The sequence below is a fragment of the Gymnoscopelus braueri genome, assembly GCF_963280865.1.
Source record: "Gymnoscopelus braueri genome assembly, chromosome: 17".
NCBI classification, from domain to species: Eukaryota; Metazoa; Chordata; class Actinopteri; order Myctophiformes; family Myctophidae; genus Gymnoscopelus; species Gymnoscopelus braueri.
In genome coordinates, this window is record NC_137617.1 from 2,301,846 (window position 1) to 2,323,420 (window position 21,575).

A 21,575-nucleotide genomic window follows, 5' to 3' on the forward strand; every position below is an offset into this window, starting at 1 on the left:
GGATTAGTCACCCGATGGAGACTTGAATTCATGGATATTTTTTTGTTTTTGTCGCATTCCTAAGCTAATAAAGAGTCTCCTTTGTTTCTCCTACTGGAACCGCTAAATATCCATGAATTCAAGTCTCCATGGGGTGACTAATCGATAGAAAAAAAAATGTTTTGGGTTGAACTGTCTCTTTAAGACAACCATGGCTGAGATCATTCAAGTTGGTGCCAATGGTCTTTTGGCAAAGTTTCACACATTTCCCCAGTCTGTTTGTATTAACCACATTAACCCTGGCATCCTTATTTTGGCCATGTAATTACAGGCAAAAATGTTTAATTGTGTTAATCATTATAATTGTAATAGCAGACATGTTGTGAGCTTGTAGATTGTCTTTTTACGCTATTCGTTGCGTGAAGACTTATATACTGGAGGTCTTGAAGTGGTTAACATGCTGAGGTTACCAAACCAACTCATTATTGCAAATGTAAAATCTTGACTCATTAAAATAAATATTTTCATGGCGCTTTTATCCGCAGTGACAAACCCCAGTGCCCAAATATTTGTTTTAATGAAGACTAAAATGAGAATGCCTTGGGTGTTGACAGTGAACACAATAATGTCTTAACACTTGTTTGTCTGTCTGTCTTAAAGGTACAGAACGTGGACTATGAAGGTCTCTTCGGGAACCTCAGCTCTGTCATTGACCTGTCCCAACGGCTCTACAGGACACTGCAGGACACCGACTCCATTGGTAACCAGCCCTGTCTTCATTTAACCCATTAAGACCTGAAACCTTCGTGCCATGGACCCCCAAAATTATATGAATTTGGCCACGGACCCCCCATCTGAAAATGTCCCCCCTTGACCCTTGCGTCTCTCTTTTGGGCATGTCGAATAAAACATAGCTAAACTTTTCATTAAAAAAAAAAATAGGGTTACATTTTTTTGTTGTTAAAAGAGTGTTAAATTGCTCTGTATTCTGATAGTAGTCATTGCTATAGAGTTTTTGTTCAGTAACAGGGGTCTCACCATCTCTCCAGCTCTTTAGTAAACTGAAAATAAAGTTTCAGATCAGGATACCAATTTTATCCAATCATGAGAGAGAACTCATACAGGGTACAGGATAAACAAGTGAACTTGGAAGCGATGCACATGCAGAAATGCAGATTTGGAGCATTACAAAATTACTTGATAAATGGGTTCTCTCTCCTCATTGACCCACCTGAAAATGTATTTTCTGCTTACTAAAGACCTGGAGAGACGAGCTTATAAAACCTTTTGTTTTAACCATCGAATATCACTTACAGCACCTTTTTAAAGGGATAGTTCACCCCCAAAAAGAATTTTTTTTCCTATCGATTAGTCACTCCATGGAGACTTGAATTTGTGGATATTTTTTCGTTTTTGTCACATTCCTAAGCCAATAATTTGATGACTGGCAGCGGTTCCGGTAGGAGACACAAAGAGTCTCCTTTGTGTCTCCTACCGGAACTGCTGCCTACCGGTCCACTGGTCTTTAAATTTGAAAAACAGTAGTTTTTTGGGTGAACTATCCCTTTAAGTGGTTTTAACTGTATTTAAAATCTCTTTTCTTTCTGTCCTCTTCAGGCAAGGTGTTCCTGGATTTCAAGTCGGAGCTGGAGGAGGTGTACAGGATCTACTGTCAGAATCACGACGAAGCCACCTCCCTCCTGGAAATCTACGAGAAGGACGACAGCATCCAAAGCGTGATTCTGGAGTGTCTGGAGAAACTCAGGTGACTTAACGAGACGTGGCTCTGAACGCCGTAGTACACGGTAGACTGAATTGAAAAAGACCTCGTCTCTTAACGAGCAGCGAGACACGGCATGCGTGTGTGAAGTGTTTGAAAGCATGATAATAATTAATTAACAATGTCTTCTAACAAAAAAAGTGTTTACACGTTTTTTGTGAGGTTACACATTAACTGGAATGACATGCTTTAGGACAGTGGTTCTGAAACGTTTTCATGTCAAGGACCCTTAACCCACGGACCCCATTTGAAAAGATATGCCAGGGACCCCCATAAGAGAAGATTTTTACGTCTCTAGCAGTGATGCTCAACCATTTTAATTTCAAGGACCCCCGGTTTGACATACATTAGGCTACGGACCCCCATTTCTATCTCTTGGACCCCAATTTATATTGTAAAATCAATGTTAATTTAACTCTGAGAGTGTACAAATGGCGCACTCAGAGTTACCGACCCATAAGGGTCCATTTGGTTCCTAACTATCCATCATTTAGCTGGAACTCCCTTAAGGACCCTGAGAACCAATGCTTTAGGATTTACAGTTTGTTTTGTTTTTGGACACATGGTTGAAACTTGTTCACTTGTGATACATGCTTCTGATCTTTTTCTAAAAAGTGTGTGGTAAACTTTGGACTTGTGTTTAAGTGATAAGCTGGCAGTTGTGGAGTGGTTTTATATTAAATGGCAGGGTGCCATGGAGGCTAGAGAGACCAGCCCTTAACTGAAAGCTCTGAAGTTTGATCCTAGGAAGAACACACCTGTCTACTGTTGAAGTGACCTTAACTCTGGTTAACAGAGTCAATAGTTCTGGCTAACAGATACAGTGGCCCTCATTTATCAACGCGGTGCAGCCCAAATAATGGGCGTAGAGCGAGATCACCGCACCTTTCGGCATTTATCAATATATCCTGACGTGGGCTTCATCCTACCGTACACTGAGATCTCACGTCTGGTCGAGACCAGTTGTTGACGTTGGCTGCGCCCGTTTATTCCATTCTAGACCTGCGGAGCAGCATTGTCTGACTGTCTGACAGGCATCTGGACACATAATCCACTCCTAAATGTATATCTACACACTAATAATTAATCCCTGTGAAAATATAACATTTTATAAAGTAATTTAAACAAACTGCTTTAACAGTCATTCAGTTGCATTGGCTATTTTAAAATAGCAGATCTGCAAGCTCAAAAACGGGTCGCATCGCGACGCGTTGTGAGCTTGTAGATCTGCTATTTTCAAAATATACGAGCGCTTTTGCGTCGGGACTCGGGAGTCCCGCGGTCGGGACTGCCGACGATCTTTTCATGGACAGTGAGGTGTACAAACTTACAGTAACTTGTCCTATGTTATGGAGTTATGTCATAGAGAGTTACGAAGTCTACAACCTGGCTGGGTTAAGGATATAAACCCGACGCTCCAATCTCTTATTAACGTGGCGGAATCACTGCCGCCCGTCCGAGTCTCACGGGGAATATCCTACATGACTGCTTGTGCACTGCTCGGTATGGGTTAAATAAATTAATATACAAACGTATTCCATTCATGGCGATGTGATTGGTATCATAATATGTCATTCATGTAGGCTACAAGCCTAAGTGACAAAGATTGTACCGCTACGGATTACATGAAAGACACAGTTGGGCGTGTGTGTGTGTGTGTGTGTGTGTGTGTGTGTGAGTGAGAGAGAGAGAGAGAGAGAGAGGTGAGGCGTGTGCGTGTGCGTGTGTGTGTGACTTGACAGGCAGCGAGGCGAGGCGATCGGGGGAAACTCTTTCTTATTGGCTTTTGATGTCTTTGGTCGTATTCTGATTCTTCTTCATGTCGTAAAATCGGGGCGTTTTGAGAATATTTAAGGGCGTGTTATTTAAATGACGCTCGTTTTCAGACGTGAGATTTATCAAAGCTCCGACCTGATGTACGCCAGGATTGGCTGTGTAGGATCCGTTGATAAATGTGACTTTGACGTTGGTGTACGCCGAATATATGGAAAAATATAAGCCGGTTTATACGCTGCGTTGATAAATGAGGGCCACAGCTCTGGCCAATTGAGTTAGATAAACAACATATGCATATTCTAAAAGTAGCGACCTTTTCTGACTGAAGTGGACATTTCACTTTTCCCTTCAAAGCACACACACACACACACACACACACACACACACACACACACACACACACACACACACACACACACACACACACACACACACACCACAGTGACACTTGGTCATGGTTGCCTGTCATCTGGTGTTGATGTAACGTGCGGCAGTCAAAGAATGCGCTCTACCTGGTCGAACCTGTTTGGTTTCACTGTCTCTCAGTCTCAACTGAGAGTGACTTGAGGCATGTTGAGCTTAAGGGCAGCGTGTTGTCATCCAGTTGGATGTAAAGTACAGTCCTCCAGCATTTTGTTTGAAGATAAACATGAGGCTTTGATAAACACGAAGGAGTAACAAACAAGTTCTGGTTCTAAGAGCAAAACTGCAGACAAAAGACACCTTAACACCGACTTAGCTAACGGAACACACCTTGTCGCTGTGGAGTTGATTACAGTCGTCGAATTTCCTCTAAATCCTTTGAACTTGTTTACATGTCTTTGTCTTGTAAATGTACATGAGATGTGTGTTGTTCAAGCCCGCTTTGCAAGACAAAGACATTCCAGATATTGCCCAAAGTGTGACTAGTGCTGATAATTTCCTCGACATTTCTCACAAAAGGAAACCACAGTGGTCCCTGTTACCACAGAGTTTTATTAACTCTACGGAGGCTCTGACCGCATTCTTTTGGCTTTAGTTGATGTCCCACCTGAGGGTTTGTTTGTGTATGGGCAATATGCATCTTTAACAAGCACACAAAGCACCCCCAGACCACATTTTGCCTTTGAACCACTTTCAGCCTGGCGGCCCTATTTTGGGCCATGTCATTATAGGTGAAAGTTTTCAAACATTTTCAAAATGTCCAAATAGCAAAAATGGCAAGAATAGCAGCTCTACAAGCTCACAATGCATCACATTGTGAGGAGTTGTAAGCTTGTAGATCTCCTATTTGCCGTACAATGAAGTATATAGTATACTGCATTGGTTCTCAAAGTGGGGTCCGGGGACCCCCAGGGGTCCTTGAGGGAGTTCCAGGCGGTCCACAGCTAAATGATGGATAGTTAGGAACCAAATGGACCCTTATGGGTGTGTAACTTTGAGAGTGTACAAATGGAACCAGATGGATAACGGGTCCATTTGGTTCCATTTGTACACTCTCAGAGTTAAATTAACATTGATTTTACAATATAAGTTGGGGATCCCGGGGATAGAAATGCCATTAAATGGGGGTCCGTATTAAAATGGTTGAGAATCACTGCTAGAGCTGTACAAATCTTCTGTTATGGGGGTCCCTGGCATTTTTTTTCAAATGGGCTAATAAGTGTCAATTTGGGGGTCCTTGACATGAAAATGTTTGAGAACCTGGTACTGTATAGGGCTTAAGTGGTTAATGCAAGTGAGGATAGATTTCTGGTACAAGTTTAAAGTACTGGGTATTTTTTTAATGTCCAAGTCAAAAGGTGAAGTTTTTTGTTGGCGTTTGAAGTACAGAACGTTCTTTGTGATGATGAACGGTGAACAGTCAGGTCACAGGCTTAAGTTATAACGTCTGTTGTTTTTTCTTTATCCTCTGTTTCCTTCCTTGCACAGGGCTGTGTACCGAGAGTGGTAAGTTTCCTTAAGGACCGACGCCGTGGGCTTTCCTGCTTGAAAGTCACGCGACCGCATGCTATGGCTCACTAACCCTGCCTAAATGATGTGTGTGTATGCAACGCATGTGTGTGTTTAAGCTAACATCTATTTGAGTGAGTGACTGTCGGCGAGGCGCGCTGGTTCCATTTCTCTGTCTCGGACGCCAGTCTCTGCTGTAATAAATGTGTGGGTTGTTTGTTTGTGTCTGCATGTGTGCATGTGTGATGTATGTGACCTGATTATCAACCAAACTCCCTTCAATCCAGGTCCTTCATTACTGTGGATGGAGAGAAAAGGTTGTTCCTAATGCCATCTAGTGGAGCTATGCAGCAACAGCAACATACGGCACATATGTAAACTTTAACACTACAGTAAACATTGATACTTTAATGATTTCTAGTAACGTTTAATACTTAAAAGTTTACTGTAAACACATGAGTGTAGTTATTTCTGTCTGAACAGCCCTTATCAGCTAACAATGATCAAATTTAAGTTTGCAGGAAAAAAAAGCACATGAAAGTACACTTTAAATACAAGGTCAGTTAAGTAGGATTAAAAAGCCCATGAAAGCCTAATGGCTTGTTTCAAATGGGATCCTTTTGTACTCAATTCATAGTGGAATTCACATTTTCAATCAGATCAATCATGAGTGTTGTTAATAGAGCTGCTCAGCTCTCCAGATTGCATTAGAACTAAGCAAATCAGTACTATTTTCAAATGTATCGTTTTCTTTTGTGAAATGAATCGATATTGAGCAACTGCATGGCCTATTTCTTGCCTAAAATGTGACCAGAAAACAGTTTGTGTTGGACTGTACGAGTGAATAGTTTCCAGACAGTTAACTTTAAAGCTCTCCTACACAGAGGGATGGGGATGTTAAACTGAACAGGTTTTATCTGCAGTGGAACATGAAGTTCATGGTACCAACAGCCAGTAGAGAGGAGCTGAGTTTTGATTGATTGAATACTTTATTTAGTATTTAGGCCAAAATACGGCCAACTAAATAGGATTGAAAAGCCCCAAAAAGCCCAATGGCTTGTTTCAATTGGGGTCCTCATGAAGTAGAAAAGCTTGAAGAAACATTTAATTGAACTAATCATATTGTAATCGATTTATAAAAAAGAATAGATTATTTGAATACATATAATTGATTTGGGGTAATAGGGCTTAAGTGGTTAATCAGACTAATTGATTTACTCAATTGTGAAAAAGAAAAATACTAAATCTATTAGAATTGTTTTGCATTGATTCGATATAAATGTAACAACTTATCAAAGAAAATGTGCTTGTCAATTATTCAGGTAGTCTAAAAAGTAATCAATAGAGTAATCGCTAAGAAGATAATCGATAGTCGCAGCCCTAAGGTTTCTAACTGGTTTCTTTCTCTCAAGCTCTTTTTTTCCCGTCTCTCTCTCAATCTGTTTGTCATGCCCTCTCTTTCACGCTCTCTGTTCCTTTCCCTAAACTTAACACCTGCTTCTCTCTCTCTCTCTCCCTCCCTCCGTCCAGGGGGAAGACTAACTACATCAACCTGGGTTCGTTCCTGATCAAGCCGGTGCAGCGGGTGATGCGGTATCCTCTGCTGATGATGGAGCTCCTGGGAGCCACACCAGAGAGCCACCACGACCGGCTCCAGCTCACCCTGGCCCTGCAGGCCGTCAAGGAGATCAACGTCAACATCAACGAGTTCAAGCGCAGGAAGGACCTGGGTACGTACGCCTCACTGCAAAACATAACCACTTTACAACCTGGCTGTCCATAGTTTTGGGCACATTTTCACATTTCTCTCTTAGACGGCACATATTGACTCACACTTACGTCGCACCGCCGATCCGACCGATGCCGTTGCTGTTAGGCAGAAACCTCTTATCTCCATATTCTAACTACAGCATCACACAAAAGCATCAAAAGTAGCAGATCTACAAGCTCGAAACGCGACGTGAAGCGGCGCGTTTCGAGCTTGTAGATCTGCTACTTTTGATATTTTTTTAATTTGAATCCTGAAAAGTAACAGTTTTGGACACATGAGAGAGACGATATGGAGATTTCTGTATCTGTCATTCCATGTCCCTTTTATGCCCATATATGGAGAGCCCCGATGTCATCAGTATATGGCCAAATAGGAGCATGCGACAGAGTTATGTCTGAGTCATCGTGACGGGGTTATGTCTGAGTCATAGGTCCCTCCCGTTAGCCAATTGCAGTACTAAAAAAAGTTTAGTTTTATCAACACCTGAGTTTAACGTTGCCACTGACTTCAGAGCATGTGTGTCATCGTTAGTGTTATATCGGCTCAGGCGTGCAACCAGATCAGTAGTATTACCTGCATAATGTTGCCTCATCTTGCAGAGCTTGTAAACTGTCCTCGTTTTGTAATGCAATCAATGACCACACATCCCACGCTGTTGTCCCTTTCCCCCACAAAACTCAAACAAATGACAAACTAAAATGGACTGTGTGCAGACCCAGATCCTAAAGTCCAACTGAAGTTTAACCCATTAAGACCGCAAACGCATCTGTGTAACCACTTTAACCATTATTGTTATACTTAGGCTATTCAAGAATAGCAGATATACAAGCGTATAGCGCGGCACCAAGTGCCACGTTACAAGCTTATAGATCTGCTATTTTTGAAAAAATTGAAAATTTGTGCAAATCTTTGAATAGGCCTATATATTTTTTTTTAAAAGGGAAAATGTTTAACTCAAATCTTTGCTCCTGCATGGGGGGGAGGGGGGTCCCTGGAACAACATATTTTGAGATAGGGGGTCCGCAGCCAAATACATAGAATTTTGGGTGTCCTTGACATGAAAACGTTTTGTTCCAGGGACCCCCCAGAAGCAAAGATTTGAGTTAAAAATGTAGTTTTAGTATATTCAAAGATTTGCACACATTTTCAAGACTTTTTCAAAAATAGCAGATCTACAAGCTCAAATCGGTGCAGCACTTTTGGACAGCAAAATCTGTCCATAATTACGACTAGGATGTGTGCAGGATATACAGTATGTGTGAAATATACAGAATGAACACAGAATGTGTACACGTACACACAGTGAAGCGTTCCACTGTGTGTTGTGTGTGTGTGTGCACCTTCATGTAGGTGTATGTGTAGTGTGTGCGCGTGCTAAGGTTAGTGTCTGGATGTTAATGGGTTTCTGTTTATCACGTGGATTCAAAGCGCTCTCCGTTATGTCTTATAAGGAGTTTTAATACTCTCTGCAAGCTGGTTCAGTGTGTCACGGTCTGTCATCGGCTCCCCTGACTCACGATCTCCCTCTACTGTCCGCAGTGGTGAAGTACAGGAAAGGGGACGAGGACACGCTGATAGAGAAGATCTCCAAGCTGAGCATGCACTCCATCATCAAGAAGTCCAACCGAGTCAGCAGCCACCTCAAACACCTGACCGGAATCTCTCCTCAGGTGCAGTACAACTTTTGGCTTCTTGCAGTTTTTGCAATCCACATGTATATAATTAACCCATTAAAACCGGGAAAGCGTCATTTTATACTATGGCTACTCAAAAATAGCAGATATATACTGTAAGCTTGTAGATCTGCTTTTTTTTGAAAAATTATGAAAACTAGACCATACCCGTCGGGGGATATGAGCAGCCAAAGTGCGTCATGGTCCACCTGTTTCACGGATGTGGCAACACTGCGCTTGTTTCACGCACATGATTTGGCAACCTGGGAGCCAGCGAACATGTTTAATTCAAATATTTGCTTCTGGGAGGTCCCTGGAACAACATATTTTGAGATGGGGGGTTGGCGGCTAGATACATATAATTTTGGGGGTCTTTGACATGAAAAAGTTTGATCAGAAAACTGCTTAGAAGACATTTATAGACATTTTAGGCCTCAGATCTTAATGGGACCTCCCTGAATGTATGTATATAGTGTCTGATCGTTTTCTCTTTTTTTTAATCTTCAGATCAAAGACGAGGCGTTTGATGAAACTGAGAAGAGGTTCAGGCTGCAAGAGAGATTGATCAAGTCTTTCATCAGGGACATTTCTATGTACCTGCAACACATCAGGGTATGTGAAAACCATTTGATTTATTCTCGAAAAGAGCATTGAGGTTTGCCCTCATTTGCAATGCTGTCGAGATTACATACACAAAAAAATCTAGGCACATACAGATATAAAACACAGAAACAGCAAAAATAAAACCATAACAGAACATTTAAAAGCAATTACATGGTGTGGTAGAGAGATTTAAGAGCAGGTGATTAAATTGTCCATTATTGTCCATTGTTCATAACTGGAGATTGATTCATAAATGTCTTTTCCAGACATTGGCAAAGATATCAGAGATGACCTAGAATAGTACTGGTTGTTGCCACTACAATACTGTTTTTGGAATTGCTTTTAAGTATAGTATGATATGTACACACACACACACACACACACACACACACACACTCTAGCACACTGTATTTATTATCATTGTGATGTGTGTTTGTGTAGGAGTCTGCGTCAGTGAAGGTGCTGGCTGCCATCAGTTTCTGTGACATCTACTCGGAGAGAAGCCCCTTCGACCCGGAGCGCTTCCAGAGAGCCCACCGCTCCATCAGCGACAAGCAGTTCACACAATTTGTACGACTTTTCTTTCTTTCGTTCTGCTTATAACTAACTACTACCTGATGTTGCTTCGGTTTAAGCAGGTTCTGTTGTGTGCTTGTTGGTGTACATTTTGTACAGTGTGACAGATGAGATGAATACATCTGTATGCATGTACAGTGTGCCATAAATTGTACTGAATATAATACATTCCTAGTTAAAATAACTCCTCCAGTGTCATGAAGTGTTTGCTTGAGTTGACTACACCAGTATCTCAGAAACCTTTTCATCTCAAGAACCCCCAAATTTATATGTAATTGACCCCCATCTGAGAAGATTTTGCTTGGGCCAAAAAATGATCAAAATTATTAAAACTTTTCCAAACATTTTTGATATTTTTCAAACATTTAAAAAAATAGCCAAAACATAAAATATGGTTAAAGTTGTTAAAATGATGATAACAAATTTAGCTGGGGACCCCCTTGTAACCCCCCCCCAAACCCCCCTGGGGGTCCCCCAAACTTTGAGAACCCATGGACTACACTGACAAAAAAAAAGCACCTCCCTTAACTCCCACGTCTCTCCTCTCCCCCCCCCCTTCCCCCTGAGCAGAAGGAGCGCACGGAGACGCTGGTCATCAGCCCGCTCACCCAGCTGCTGCTCATGTTCGCCGGGCCGCACAAGCTCGTCCAGAAGCGCTTCGACAAGCTGCTGGACTACGACAGCTGCAAGGAGCGTGCCGAGCGGCTCAAGGACCGCCGCGTCCAGGACGAGCTGCAGGCCACGCGGAACAACTACGAGGCCCTGAACGCCCAGCTGCTCGACGAGCTGCCCAAGTTCCATACGGCCGCCGAGGAGCTGTTCACCGGCTGCGTGCGGGCCTTCGCCCAGGCCCAGAAGGACTTCATGAAGCGCACGCTGGGGGAGCTGCAGCCCCTGCTGCAGGTACCGTACTGTACCGTGTGTGTGTGTGTGTGTGTTTGTATTACTATACTTGTGAGCAGTGGTGTAAAAAGTTTTTTTTTAACTTAGTATCAATACTCAATGTAGAAATACTCTGTTACAAGTAAAAGTCCGGAATTAAAAATGTACTTGAGTAAAAGTACAAAAGTATTTAATGTACTTAGTTACTTTACATCGCTGCTTGTGAGGACCAAATGTCCCCACAATTATAGTAGAATTTGAGAAATGGACGTAGAGAAATATGAGAGAAATATGTTGTTTCATGGTTAGAAATATTTTTTTAGAGAAGGGTTTAGAATTAGGAAAAGGTGCAGGTTAGGATTATTTCTTTATAATTTGGGAGTTGCAGCACATATTAATGAACACCACACATACAATGTACTGTAAATACGCCGGATTTAGTAAGAATGCTGATTTCCGTCCGTAGTCCCCATACAGAAAACAAGCAACATTACAAAAAGAGCACATATAAACATTACCAAAAGGGTACATACAGAAGAGAAAAAAGGAACGGTTAAAAAAAAGGCCTAGTTTTGACCTAAACGGAGGTAGGCGTTCTCTTTATCTGGGAGATGAGCGCCGACATGGAGCAGACATTTAGAGGTTAGGTGTAGGGGTTGGAATTAGAGTTAAAAATATATAAAAAATAGCATTCATAAAATAAATTGCTGTCCAAAAATGTTGATGTCCTCACAAGTATAGCAATACAAACCTCTGTGTGTGAGTGTACGTGCACGCGTGTGCGTACACTCAGACACTTTCAAGAGAAGTGGTTGTTCTATGTTTAAAGGAAAATAGGAAAACATTCAATGTTAGGATTAGATATATTTAGAGGTTGGGGTTGGGGTTGGAATTAGGTTTTGTAGCATGGCGGCACTTTGTGAAGGAGCAGGATTGAATGAGTAAAATATGCTTCAAAAATAAATTCTCCAGTCTTAGATTAAAGAAGTTTCATTTGTTACTGACTTATACAGGTACAAGCAGCAAAATGTTGTTGATTGAAGATTGTGCTACATATAACGAAGAAAATAAAATATTAAGCAAGAAAATAAAATGGAAGACAATAATAACAAGATAATATATGTATGTACAGTTATAGGACCCTAATACTTAGGGACTTGTCTTAGACAGGCACAGTGACTTATCATAAATAGCAGCGTTTCCTTATGCAGTCAATTTCTGATACATAACGGATCAAAACCCAAATGTGCAAAGTGACCATGTGCAGATGTACAAAGCTGCAGGATCAACGAAATGTGTCTTAACTCTCTCAGTGCCACGCCCCGAGATATCCCGAGTTTTTCCCGAGTCCCCTCCCTGCCAGCACGAGAAATCCCGAGTTTTTACTTTTGACTGTTGTCGCGCTATTCTGTTTATTTTTCATGATCACTTTCGCTTCCTGACTCCTTCAGACTCATTGGGTTCCGGTTTCATGACGCAGATTCCGTTTCCGGTTCTCATTTTTTTCCCGCGGTCATTTTCGGCCAGAATAGGGAAAGTCACGGTTTTTCACACAGTATAAAAAACGAACGGAGAGGTCCACGTCTACTCTCTTTGGTCTGGGTGACGATCAGTCATCGTAGTCGTGTATCACATCGTAATTTAGCTCGATCAACGATTGTCGAAAATGTCAACATCCGGTTATGACCGGATGTGACGTGAGCCTGTTTGGGAGGGGGCGAGTGAGCCAGCGAGGTCATCAATGTGTCGATTTGTTGCTCTCTACTGGTAGAACTGTATTATGGGTTTAAAAACCCAATCAGATGATTTGTTTGAATGAAAAATTACAAAATTAAAAAATAAAATAAAACGCAAATTGCTGGCACTGGGGGAGTACTTTATGAAAATACTCTTGGCAGTGAAAGAGTTAATCACTTTAAGCATTACCTGATTAACACTGAGCTAGATTTCTGCTTAATCTTTGCATTTTTGTAGGATTACTCAAGTTTTTAAAAGTACATGAAACATGAAATATAAAACATTTTTATACTGTACAAGTAAATGTACAGTATAAAAATGTTAACGGCTAAACAATCTAAAGTAAACCTGATTAGAATAGTCAGACTGTGTAATGTCTTTAGCTGACACAATGATATAAAGCACTTGATTCCCAGTAACCAGTAAATATGTTTGGATGTAAATGCAGTCATTGTATTCCTAATGCAGCTGTTGTGCTTCAGTCTGCTGCAGTATCATATGAGTCAGGGGTTCCCAAACCTTTCCAAGCCAGGGAGTCAGGGACCCTCTAAAATGCCCACAGCCTGTGGCTACGGCCCACCATAGCAAAATGGCTTTTAAAAGATAAATAAAATAGTGAAAATAGTATCCTATGAAGACCACCTTTTCTCTCCAGTATTAGCAAATATTTATTTAGTTTTAGTCATATATTAGTCAACTGAAATGTTTTATTTTGACTAAATATCATAAGATTTTAGCCGACTAAATGTGCAGTTGACGACTAAATGTGCAGTTGATTTAGTTGAATAAAATGTATTTTGGCGGGCCGTGTTGGCATCGCAATGCCTGATTTACACTTATATTAGCTACGTGCCTGCTATTTTTCAGAGCGCGACACCTGCACGCAACCATGCATAAAATGACTTGTCTTAGTTCTTCAGTTTCTCTTGTCCACTAGTTCCTCCCTAATATTCGTGTCAATACATTTTGTCATACTGTAGTTTTAGTTATCATAGCTTCGTTTTTAATGACTTTTCATTTAGTTTTTGTCCGTGAAAAAGGATAGGTCATAGTTTCAGTCGATGAAATGAACAAATGTCTCTCTCTCTCTCTCTCCCTCCGTCTCCAGTTCTCTGCGGCCGGCACGGAGGGCAACCTGGTGTCTCTGTTCCAGGAGGAGTACGGCCGAGTCCTGCAGCTTCTGCAGAGCTTCAGCTTCTGTCCGGAGAACCTGCCTCTCGCCACGGCGACCGCACGGAAACCCTTCGAGAAGAAGACCCTGGAGAAACAGACCTCCAAGAAGAGCCTGCAAGGACCTGTGAGTGGACCTCCTTTCACCAGTCTCAGCCTATCAGAATCAAATGTATTCTCACATCCAGTGGTGTAAAGTAACTAAGTACATTTACTCAATTTTGAGGTGTTACTTTACTGGAGTATTTCCAATTTGCAGTACTTTCACTTCTACTCCACTACATCTCAGAGGCAAATACAGTACTTTTACTCCACTGCAATTATTTGACAACTTTAGTTACTAGTTACTTTTCAGATATAAATGATGATATTATGAAACATACAATAACCACTTTAGCCCTATATTTTATACCTAGGCTATTTGAAAATAGCAGATCTACAAGCTCACAACGTGTCGCATCGTTAGTACTTTTACTTTTGGTACTTAAAGTATATTTTGATGCCAATACTTTTGTACTTTTACTCGAGTAACATTGCAGTATTGATGCTTTTACTTAAAGGTAGGGTAAGTGATATTTTTGGGGGGTTTATTTTTGTTAAAAAGGTTAAAGTACTATATTCTGATAGTAATCATTGCTACAGAGCGTTTGTTCGGTCACAGGGGTCTCTGCAGCTCTTTAGTAAACAGAATATAGTACATTTTCAGGTATGTGACAACATTTAAGCCAATCAGGAGAGGGCTCTGAAAATGCATTTTCTGTTTAATAAAGAGCTGGAGAGACATGGGAGAGTCCTTTTACTGGACAAACGCTCTATAGCAATGAGTACTAAGAATATAGAGCTATTTAACACTTATTTTAACCAAAGTACTTACCCTACCTTTTTAAGTAAAACATGCAAGTACTTTTTCCACCACTGGTCACTCGCATCACAGGTTTACAGGTGTAAGTAAAAATGTCTCCATCGTGTCAGCCCGACCTCATTCGTGTGTTTTGTCCTGCCTTTCAGCCCAACTGCATCCTGCAGACGGACCAGCAGCGTGCGGGGCTCCTGGCGCGCTTCAGCCCAGACAAACTGTTCCAGGCGGAGAGGAACTTCAACGCGGCTCAGGACCTGGACGTGTCGGTGCTGGAGGGGGACATCGTGGGTGTCATCAAGCAGCAGGACCCCATGGGGAGCCACAACCGCTGGCTGATCGATAACGGAGGTAGGCGTTCTCTTTATCTGGGAGATGAGCAGCCGACATGGAGCAGACAAACCCATTTAGACCTGAGGCCGATTCTAAAAACGCCTTTTTCTAAATACTTTTTTTCCCTGAAAAACGTCTTTATTCAAAAAATTATGTTGCTATATACTGTACATACAGTAGCAACAGGAACCCCAAATGGGGTTCCCGTCCTGAAAGGTATAGTTACAAATATAGGTGTTAAGATATTGTTTGGGCTTTTTTGCGTTTATTCATAGTACACAGTAGAGAGAGCGACAAGAGACAGGGAGTGACACACAGCAAAGGTCGTCAGGCTCGGGACTCGAACCTGCAATTCGCTGTCAGGCTCTATATGTGATATGCGCCTTAACCGCTAGGCCCGCGGCGCCCCGGAGCAGACAAACTTGGCAACATTTTAGACCGATGAAGAAGAGGAAATTATACACAGATGAAGAAAAAAGAATGCAATCAGGAAAATGACTGCGTTCATGTGTATCAGAGTAGCCCTACCAACGGTGCTCGGCTGCCGCAGGAGTAAAGTGCATGTTTCTAGGGTATCGAAACCACCGCGGTGCATCCGGCTTGGCCGAGTGTCAGGCAGGGAGGGTGATATTTGTCGTTGTGCTAACTACTCCTATGTGTGGTGGGGGTGTTGAACGGGCGGAGTAGGATGGAAGCGCTACCGTCCTCCCGGTGGGGGCTCCTCACTGCCAGTTGAGCCAGGACGGTACAAAAGCAGTGACAAGCAGTTAAAGCTTCAAGTGGTAGTGGGAGGAATTATTTGGTATAACCACTAAGACGGTTACAAAGAATAGACTACTCTAAATAAAAGAAAACAAAGGAAATGCCTACCTGAAGATCACAAGCCCGATATCTCCCTTTACCAAGAGGGATTGCCCTTTGGATAAGCGGCAGATGTAGATGAGACCTGGGCTTGAGTCCAGATGGTTACACTAGAGCACTGACAGCTCAAATGTAACTTTGTGATCTGTAGACCTCAATCCACCCTGATCTGTGAACGTGGAAGGAGCTTCCTAAATAGTTTGTGTGTTTCAGTTATCTAATCCAGTGGTTCCCAAACGTATTAGCTGGAGACCCAAACTAGAGAAAATAGCAGATCTGCAAGCTCACACCGCGTTGCTTCGCGCATACCAGATCTGCAAGCAGCATAGCTTGCAGATCTGCTATTTTCACTGCTTCAGGGGATGTCTTTGATTCTTTTTACTTTATTCATGAAATTCCTTTTGAAAAATGTTTGAATTTGCTTTCAAATGTGTGCTTTTTTGTGGACATCTTTATAAAATATTTTACAATTATAATAATTAATGACAACATTTAGAAAACAAACAATTAAAGGGATATTCACTCGCGACCCACGAAAATGGATCCGCGACCCATAAATGGGTCCCGACCCATTGTTTGGGAAACAGTGATCTAATCCAGTGGTTCCCAACCAGTGGTCCGGGGACCACCGGTGGTCCTTGAGGAGTTTCCAGGTGGTCCCCAGCTAAATGATGCAGAGTTGGTAACCAAATGGACCCTTGTAGATCTTTAACTCTTGAGAGTGTAAAATGAAACCAAATGGACCCTTACGGGTCCATTTGGTTTCATGTTACGCTCTCAAGAGTTACATTATTGTTAAACATCTGCCTTACTTAATTTACAAGAAGTCTACACAATTAGAGACTGTAGAAGAAATAAAGAATTGTTATTTTGACAATCTTTATCCAACGACAACAAAATATTGTATAGTCTTGGGTCTGAGAGGCTAAATCTCATCAAACGGTGGTACCGTGGCTCAAATGCCGCATAAATAATGGCCCTCGATATGAAAAAGGTTGAGAACCACTGATCTAATGGTCTCCTTGTCGTCCTCCCGCAGTGACCAAAGGCTTCGTCTACAGCTCCTTCCTCAAGCCCTACAACCCTCGCCGCAGCCACTCGGACGTGTCCATCGAGAGCCAGTCGTCCAACGAGTCGGGCTACGGCGGCTCCTCGCCCGTGTTCTCGCGCCAGAACAGCAACAGCACGCTGACCTTCAACCAGGAGACGGCCACCGTCAGCTTCTCTGCCGCCGCTCAGCCGCAGCCCGAGAGCCACTCGTCGCCTCGCCCCTCCCACAGGAGCCACCACCGGGACGCCCCCGCCCCGGCCTCCTCCTCCACCAATCACAGCTTGCCGGTGAACTCCTCCCCTCGGAATCCAACGAGTCACCGGGAGTTTTCGGAGCACGCCGCGCATCATCACCGCGTCGCCTCGTCCAATCACAGAGACACGACGACGGACGGCAGGCCCTGGCGCGAGGCCGGCGGACACAGGGACCCTCCTCCTCCGCACGACGCGAGTCGAGTGAGCCGAGCCGCCGGCGGCCACAGGGAGATGTCGGACGCTTCGGAGACGGACTCTTGTTCGTCGCTGAGAGACGCCGACGGCTCGCGGAGGCATAGCGTTCAGGCGGACAAGGGGTTCGGTTCGCTGCGGCGGCAGAACGGAGACGCCGGCGGCAGCGGCGGCGTTGGTGGTCACAGGAAGTCTCATTACCCTCCCGACGAATATGTGGAGCCGGAGCCAGAAGCGGAGCAAGAGAGTGAGATAGATGGACACCAGGTGAGATTGTTTTGTCCACTGCCGTTGGCTTCGTGTTGTCTAAAAACATTGTGTTTGTGGAATATTTTTAGTTGAACCCTAGCGTCCCTTTTCTGGGCATATAGCCAAATATTTGTGTTGCAACACGAGCTTGTAGTTTTCGGTGAAGAGATTTGGTGTAGAGGGGGGGGGAAAGTACAGGGCCTACTGTAGACCCTTGGGGGACCCCGGGCAATGAAGTTTATAGGTTTTAAGTGGTTTAACCCTTTAAGACAGAGAACGCATCTGTGTGTAATGTTTTGATCGAGTGCCGCGCTATGAACTTGTAGATTTGCTACTTTTGAAAAATCGTGAAAAATGTGTGCAAATCTTTGAATATACTGTATATATTTATTTAAGCAAACATTTTTTAACTCTGTTACAACTTCTGGGGTTCCCTGGAACAAAATATTTTTTGATGGGGGGGGTCCACGGACAAATACATATGATTTTTGAGAACCATTGATATTATAGCAACATATGTTTTTTTCTCCAAACTGTTAGGATTTAGAAGACATGTAAATTTAAAAATATATATATTCAAAGATTTGCAAAAAAAAATCCACGCATTTTCCCAAAAATAGCAGATCTACAAGCTCATAGTGCGGCACTCTGTGCCGCGCTATGAGCTTGTATTTCTGCTATTTTCTTTTTTGTATATCTGCTATTTTTTTTTATCTAAAAATGACAGAGATGCGTTCCAGGTCTTAAAGGGTTAATAAAGTTCAAACCTCCTGACATCTGATCGACGAATTGGTCTGAATATTAAACCCCTGCAACTTGGTTGACGTCTTCTCTTTCCCACAGATCTACTACGCTCTCTACTCCTTCACCGCCCGCTGTGCCAACGAGCTGAGCATCTCGGCCAACCAGCGCGTGCGCATCCTGGAGTTCAAGGACATGAACGGCAACGGCGAGTGGTGGCTGGGCGAGGCGGAGGGCCAGCGCGGCTACGTCCCCTCCAACTACATCCGCAAGTCCGAGTACACATGAGCCCAATGGCCGGCGAACGTAAAGGGGGAGGAAAGCATCACCACTGCCTTCAGTCAGACAGACGGACGGACGGACGGACGGACGGATGGACGGAGAGTCCCTGTCCTTTTATGAGAACTGTAGGAACGGACATTACTACAGACTTAACATGGGAGTCTCCAGACCGAAAAAAACAGAACTAGCAAAGAAAGCAGCCGGACGGACACCTGGTGACTCATTTTGGATCTGTTGTGGGATTTTGGAACTTACTGGCTTGCTTACTCTGGAAGCTGGTGTTATTATGCCTATATTTATAGACCCTTTTTTTAATTTTATTTTTTACTTGCTGGGACCTTATATACTGTTTTCCTTTATATACTGTATCATTGTAGCATACCTGTGCCCTAGGTATTCATTCCCCATAGACTCTTGTCTGGATGAGTGCATCGAGAAAACAGTATTGGGAAGATCGCACATGGAGGTTTGCAATGGAATGAATGAATCCTTTTTTTTTTGGTTCGGACATTACACAGTAGGCTACATTACATCCGATAGCGTGCACTGGGTGTGTGGAAAACATGACATTTGGGGCCATGTGGGTTGCAGCACTAATGAAGAACGTGCGTTAAGATGAGTTCACGGCACACGCCCGATACGCGAGGCACTAGACGATCCGTGGGTTTGGAGGGTTTTAAGCGAATGCGGAGCTGTGAAAAGCTAGTTGAGCTCGGAAGGCATGAAGATTTAAAGCCAATACGTGCATATATAGACATAAAACTTGAGACTGGGGGCCCAGGCTTACAAAAAGTCAACAAGGTCCAGGTACAGCGCTCTCAATAATCATCTGAACTGCCTACGATGTTTCGGGCAAGAGGGCCTTCTTCAATAGTACAAGTAGGCCGCCTTGTCCGAAATGTTTGATCAGAAATAAAGTTATGTGCCCGAGAAGGACATACCTGTACTAGTCTTTTCATCAAATACTTTTACAAGTCCAGAATTATTCCAAGTCCATAATATAAAACGAATCCAGAACAATTCCAGAATGGCAGACGACTTCATCTGCGTTTAGTAACACTCCCTTTGGACGTTTACACAGTTACCTGAATGTTCCTTATCAGCTGGGTGAAACCAACAGGCTGATGACCCTGATATGCTCTTTGAGAGGAGGTAAAAAAGAAAAGAGAAAAACGGATATGTCTCTTAACCCAGAACTGATCACTCCTTCCTCTCCTCGTTTTACATGATATATAAAACAATGCTGTATATTGAGAATGTATTGATGCACTCCAGTGTAAAAGTGATCACTGTTTTCATTTGAAATAAAGCAAAACGGCTGAGAGGTGCAAGTGGACGTCCGTGATTTTTTTAGTGTTATGTTTGTAGATCACCTTTTTAGCTCAAGGCCCAAAAGAGAAATTTGATGTCTCCCCGCGACCCAAACTAGTGAAAATAGCATATCTACAAGCTCACAACGCATCGCAATGTGACGCGTTGTGAGCTTGTAGATCTGCTCTTTTCACTACATCTTAAAAGTGTTTTTACTTTTTTATTTATGGAATTTCTTTAATTTTCTATTTATGAAATTCTTTTGAAAAACGAAAAATGTTGATATTTATTTTTGAAAATCTTTTGAATTATGTATTTTCTAAATGTTGGAAACGAAAAAAGTGGATATTTAATCGCGACCCACAAATGGGCCCCGGCCTGCTGTTTTTTGAAACACTGACGTTGATGACCGTTGAGGAGAAAGTTACAGCAAAGTGTCACAATGCTATTGATGCTGAGACGTAAGAATGCTGAGACGGCATTCTTTGATTTGATTTATTTGAAAAGCAAAACCACATGCTTACAGCAGTTCGAGGATTACACAAGAAAGTCCTGAGACTTATTTCCATTGAGGTCCTCTCTCATTTAACAGTCAATAAGTTAAAAATACATTACAAAACACATGACAATAACATAGGCAATACATACATACAAACAAGTACTCCCTGATCTTTCCTAAGTCTAATGACCCTCTCTATAGGGGAACCTTTTCTAATAGACGTGTTCTAACATAACACTTTTCTATTCAACCTCTTTAAACCTAGTATTCCTATTGTGGGCATAAGATTTTAAAATATGTTTTTTGTGAAAATGACAGATCTACAACCTCACAATGTGTTACATGCCAATGTATTGTGAGGATGTAGATCAGCATTTTTTTGTTTTGCTATTCTTCATACTGTATAACATCACATGAGTATATTTCAGCTGGGGCTTGAGATGGTTAAGATCTTAAATTCCATCCAGTAATTTATTTATAGCTTCATTCAAATTGATTGCATTGCATACCTGAAATGATAGTAAATCACAATATATTGGAGCACTGAATTACAGTATTTCGCATGCTAAAAACATTTCTAGTGGTCGTGAATGTGTCTTTTATATGCCCTGCGTCTGTCCGTTTCGTTTGCTCAGCAAATCTCTGGTGCATTGAGAAACCCACGTTCAGCAAACAGCAAGGGTTAAGCCATCAGTATTTATTGATTGCAGAAATGACTTGTTTTGGCTTGTAATGTAGATTATTTACACAGTAAATCAGTCTACACTCTAAACCAGTGAGTATCAAACATTTTAATTTGTAGGACCCCCAGTTTGGTAGGCATTAGAGTTACAGACCCATAAGGGTCCGTTTGGACCCCTGGTGGTCCCCGGACCTGAAGTTGAGAACCGGTGATCTAAACGGCAACAAATTAAAGGTTTGGTTCATTGGGGTCTTCAATGTTTTTCAGGCCAAGGAGAGCTGAGAGAGAGAGAGATGAAGCAGTGACCCCCGCTACATATTGGATTCATGTTAAATGTGTGTTTTCAGACATTTAACGACTTAAACCCTCGGTACTGTGTGGGGCT

At 42.4% G+C, this 21,575-nt stretch overlaps 1 protein-coding gene across 2 annotated transcripts in view; it reads left to right on the plus strand.

Annotated features, from left to right (window-relative positions):
• dnmbp (dynamin binding protein) overlaps window positions 1–19,616 on the plus strand; it is a 116,159-nt gene extending 96,543 nt beyond the window's left edge. For both annotated transcript variants that reach the window (XM_080454512.1, XM_080454513.1), the window contains 12 exons: window positions 640–739; window positions 1,597–1,744; window positions 5,447–5,464; window positions 6,998–7,197; window positions 8,778–8,908; window positions 9,419–9,523; window positions 9,956–10,084; window positions 10,661–10,993; window positions 13,818–14,006; window positions 14,888–15,086; window positions 16,969–17,693; window positions 18,519–19,616. In XM_080454512.1, coding sequence (XP_080310638.1) covers window positions 640–739; window positions 1,597–1,744; window positions 5,447–5,464; window positions 6,998–7,197; window positions 8,778–8,908; window positions 9,419–9,523; window positions 9,956–10,084; window positions 10,661–10,993; window positions 13,818–14,006; window positions 14,888–15,086; window positions 16,969–17,693; window positions 18,519–18,704 — 2,463 coding nt within the window. In that variant the 3' untranslated portion in view covers window positions 18,705–19,616. The remainder of the gene's footprint in view (window positions 1–639; window positions 740–1,596; window positions 1,745–5,446; window positions 5,465–6,997; window positions 7,198–8,777; window positions 8,909–9,418; window positions 9,524–9,955; window positions 10,085–10,660; window positions 10,994–13,817; window positions 14,007–14,887; window positions 15,087–16,968; window positions 17,694–18,518) is intronic.
• Window positions 19,617–21,575: the final 1,959 nt, after the last annotated feature.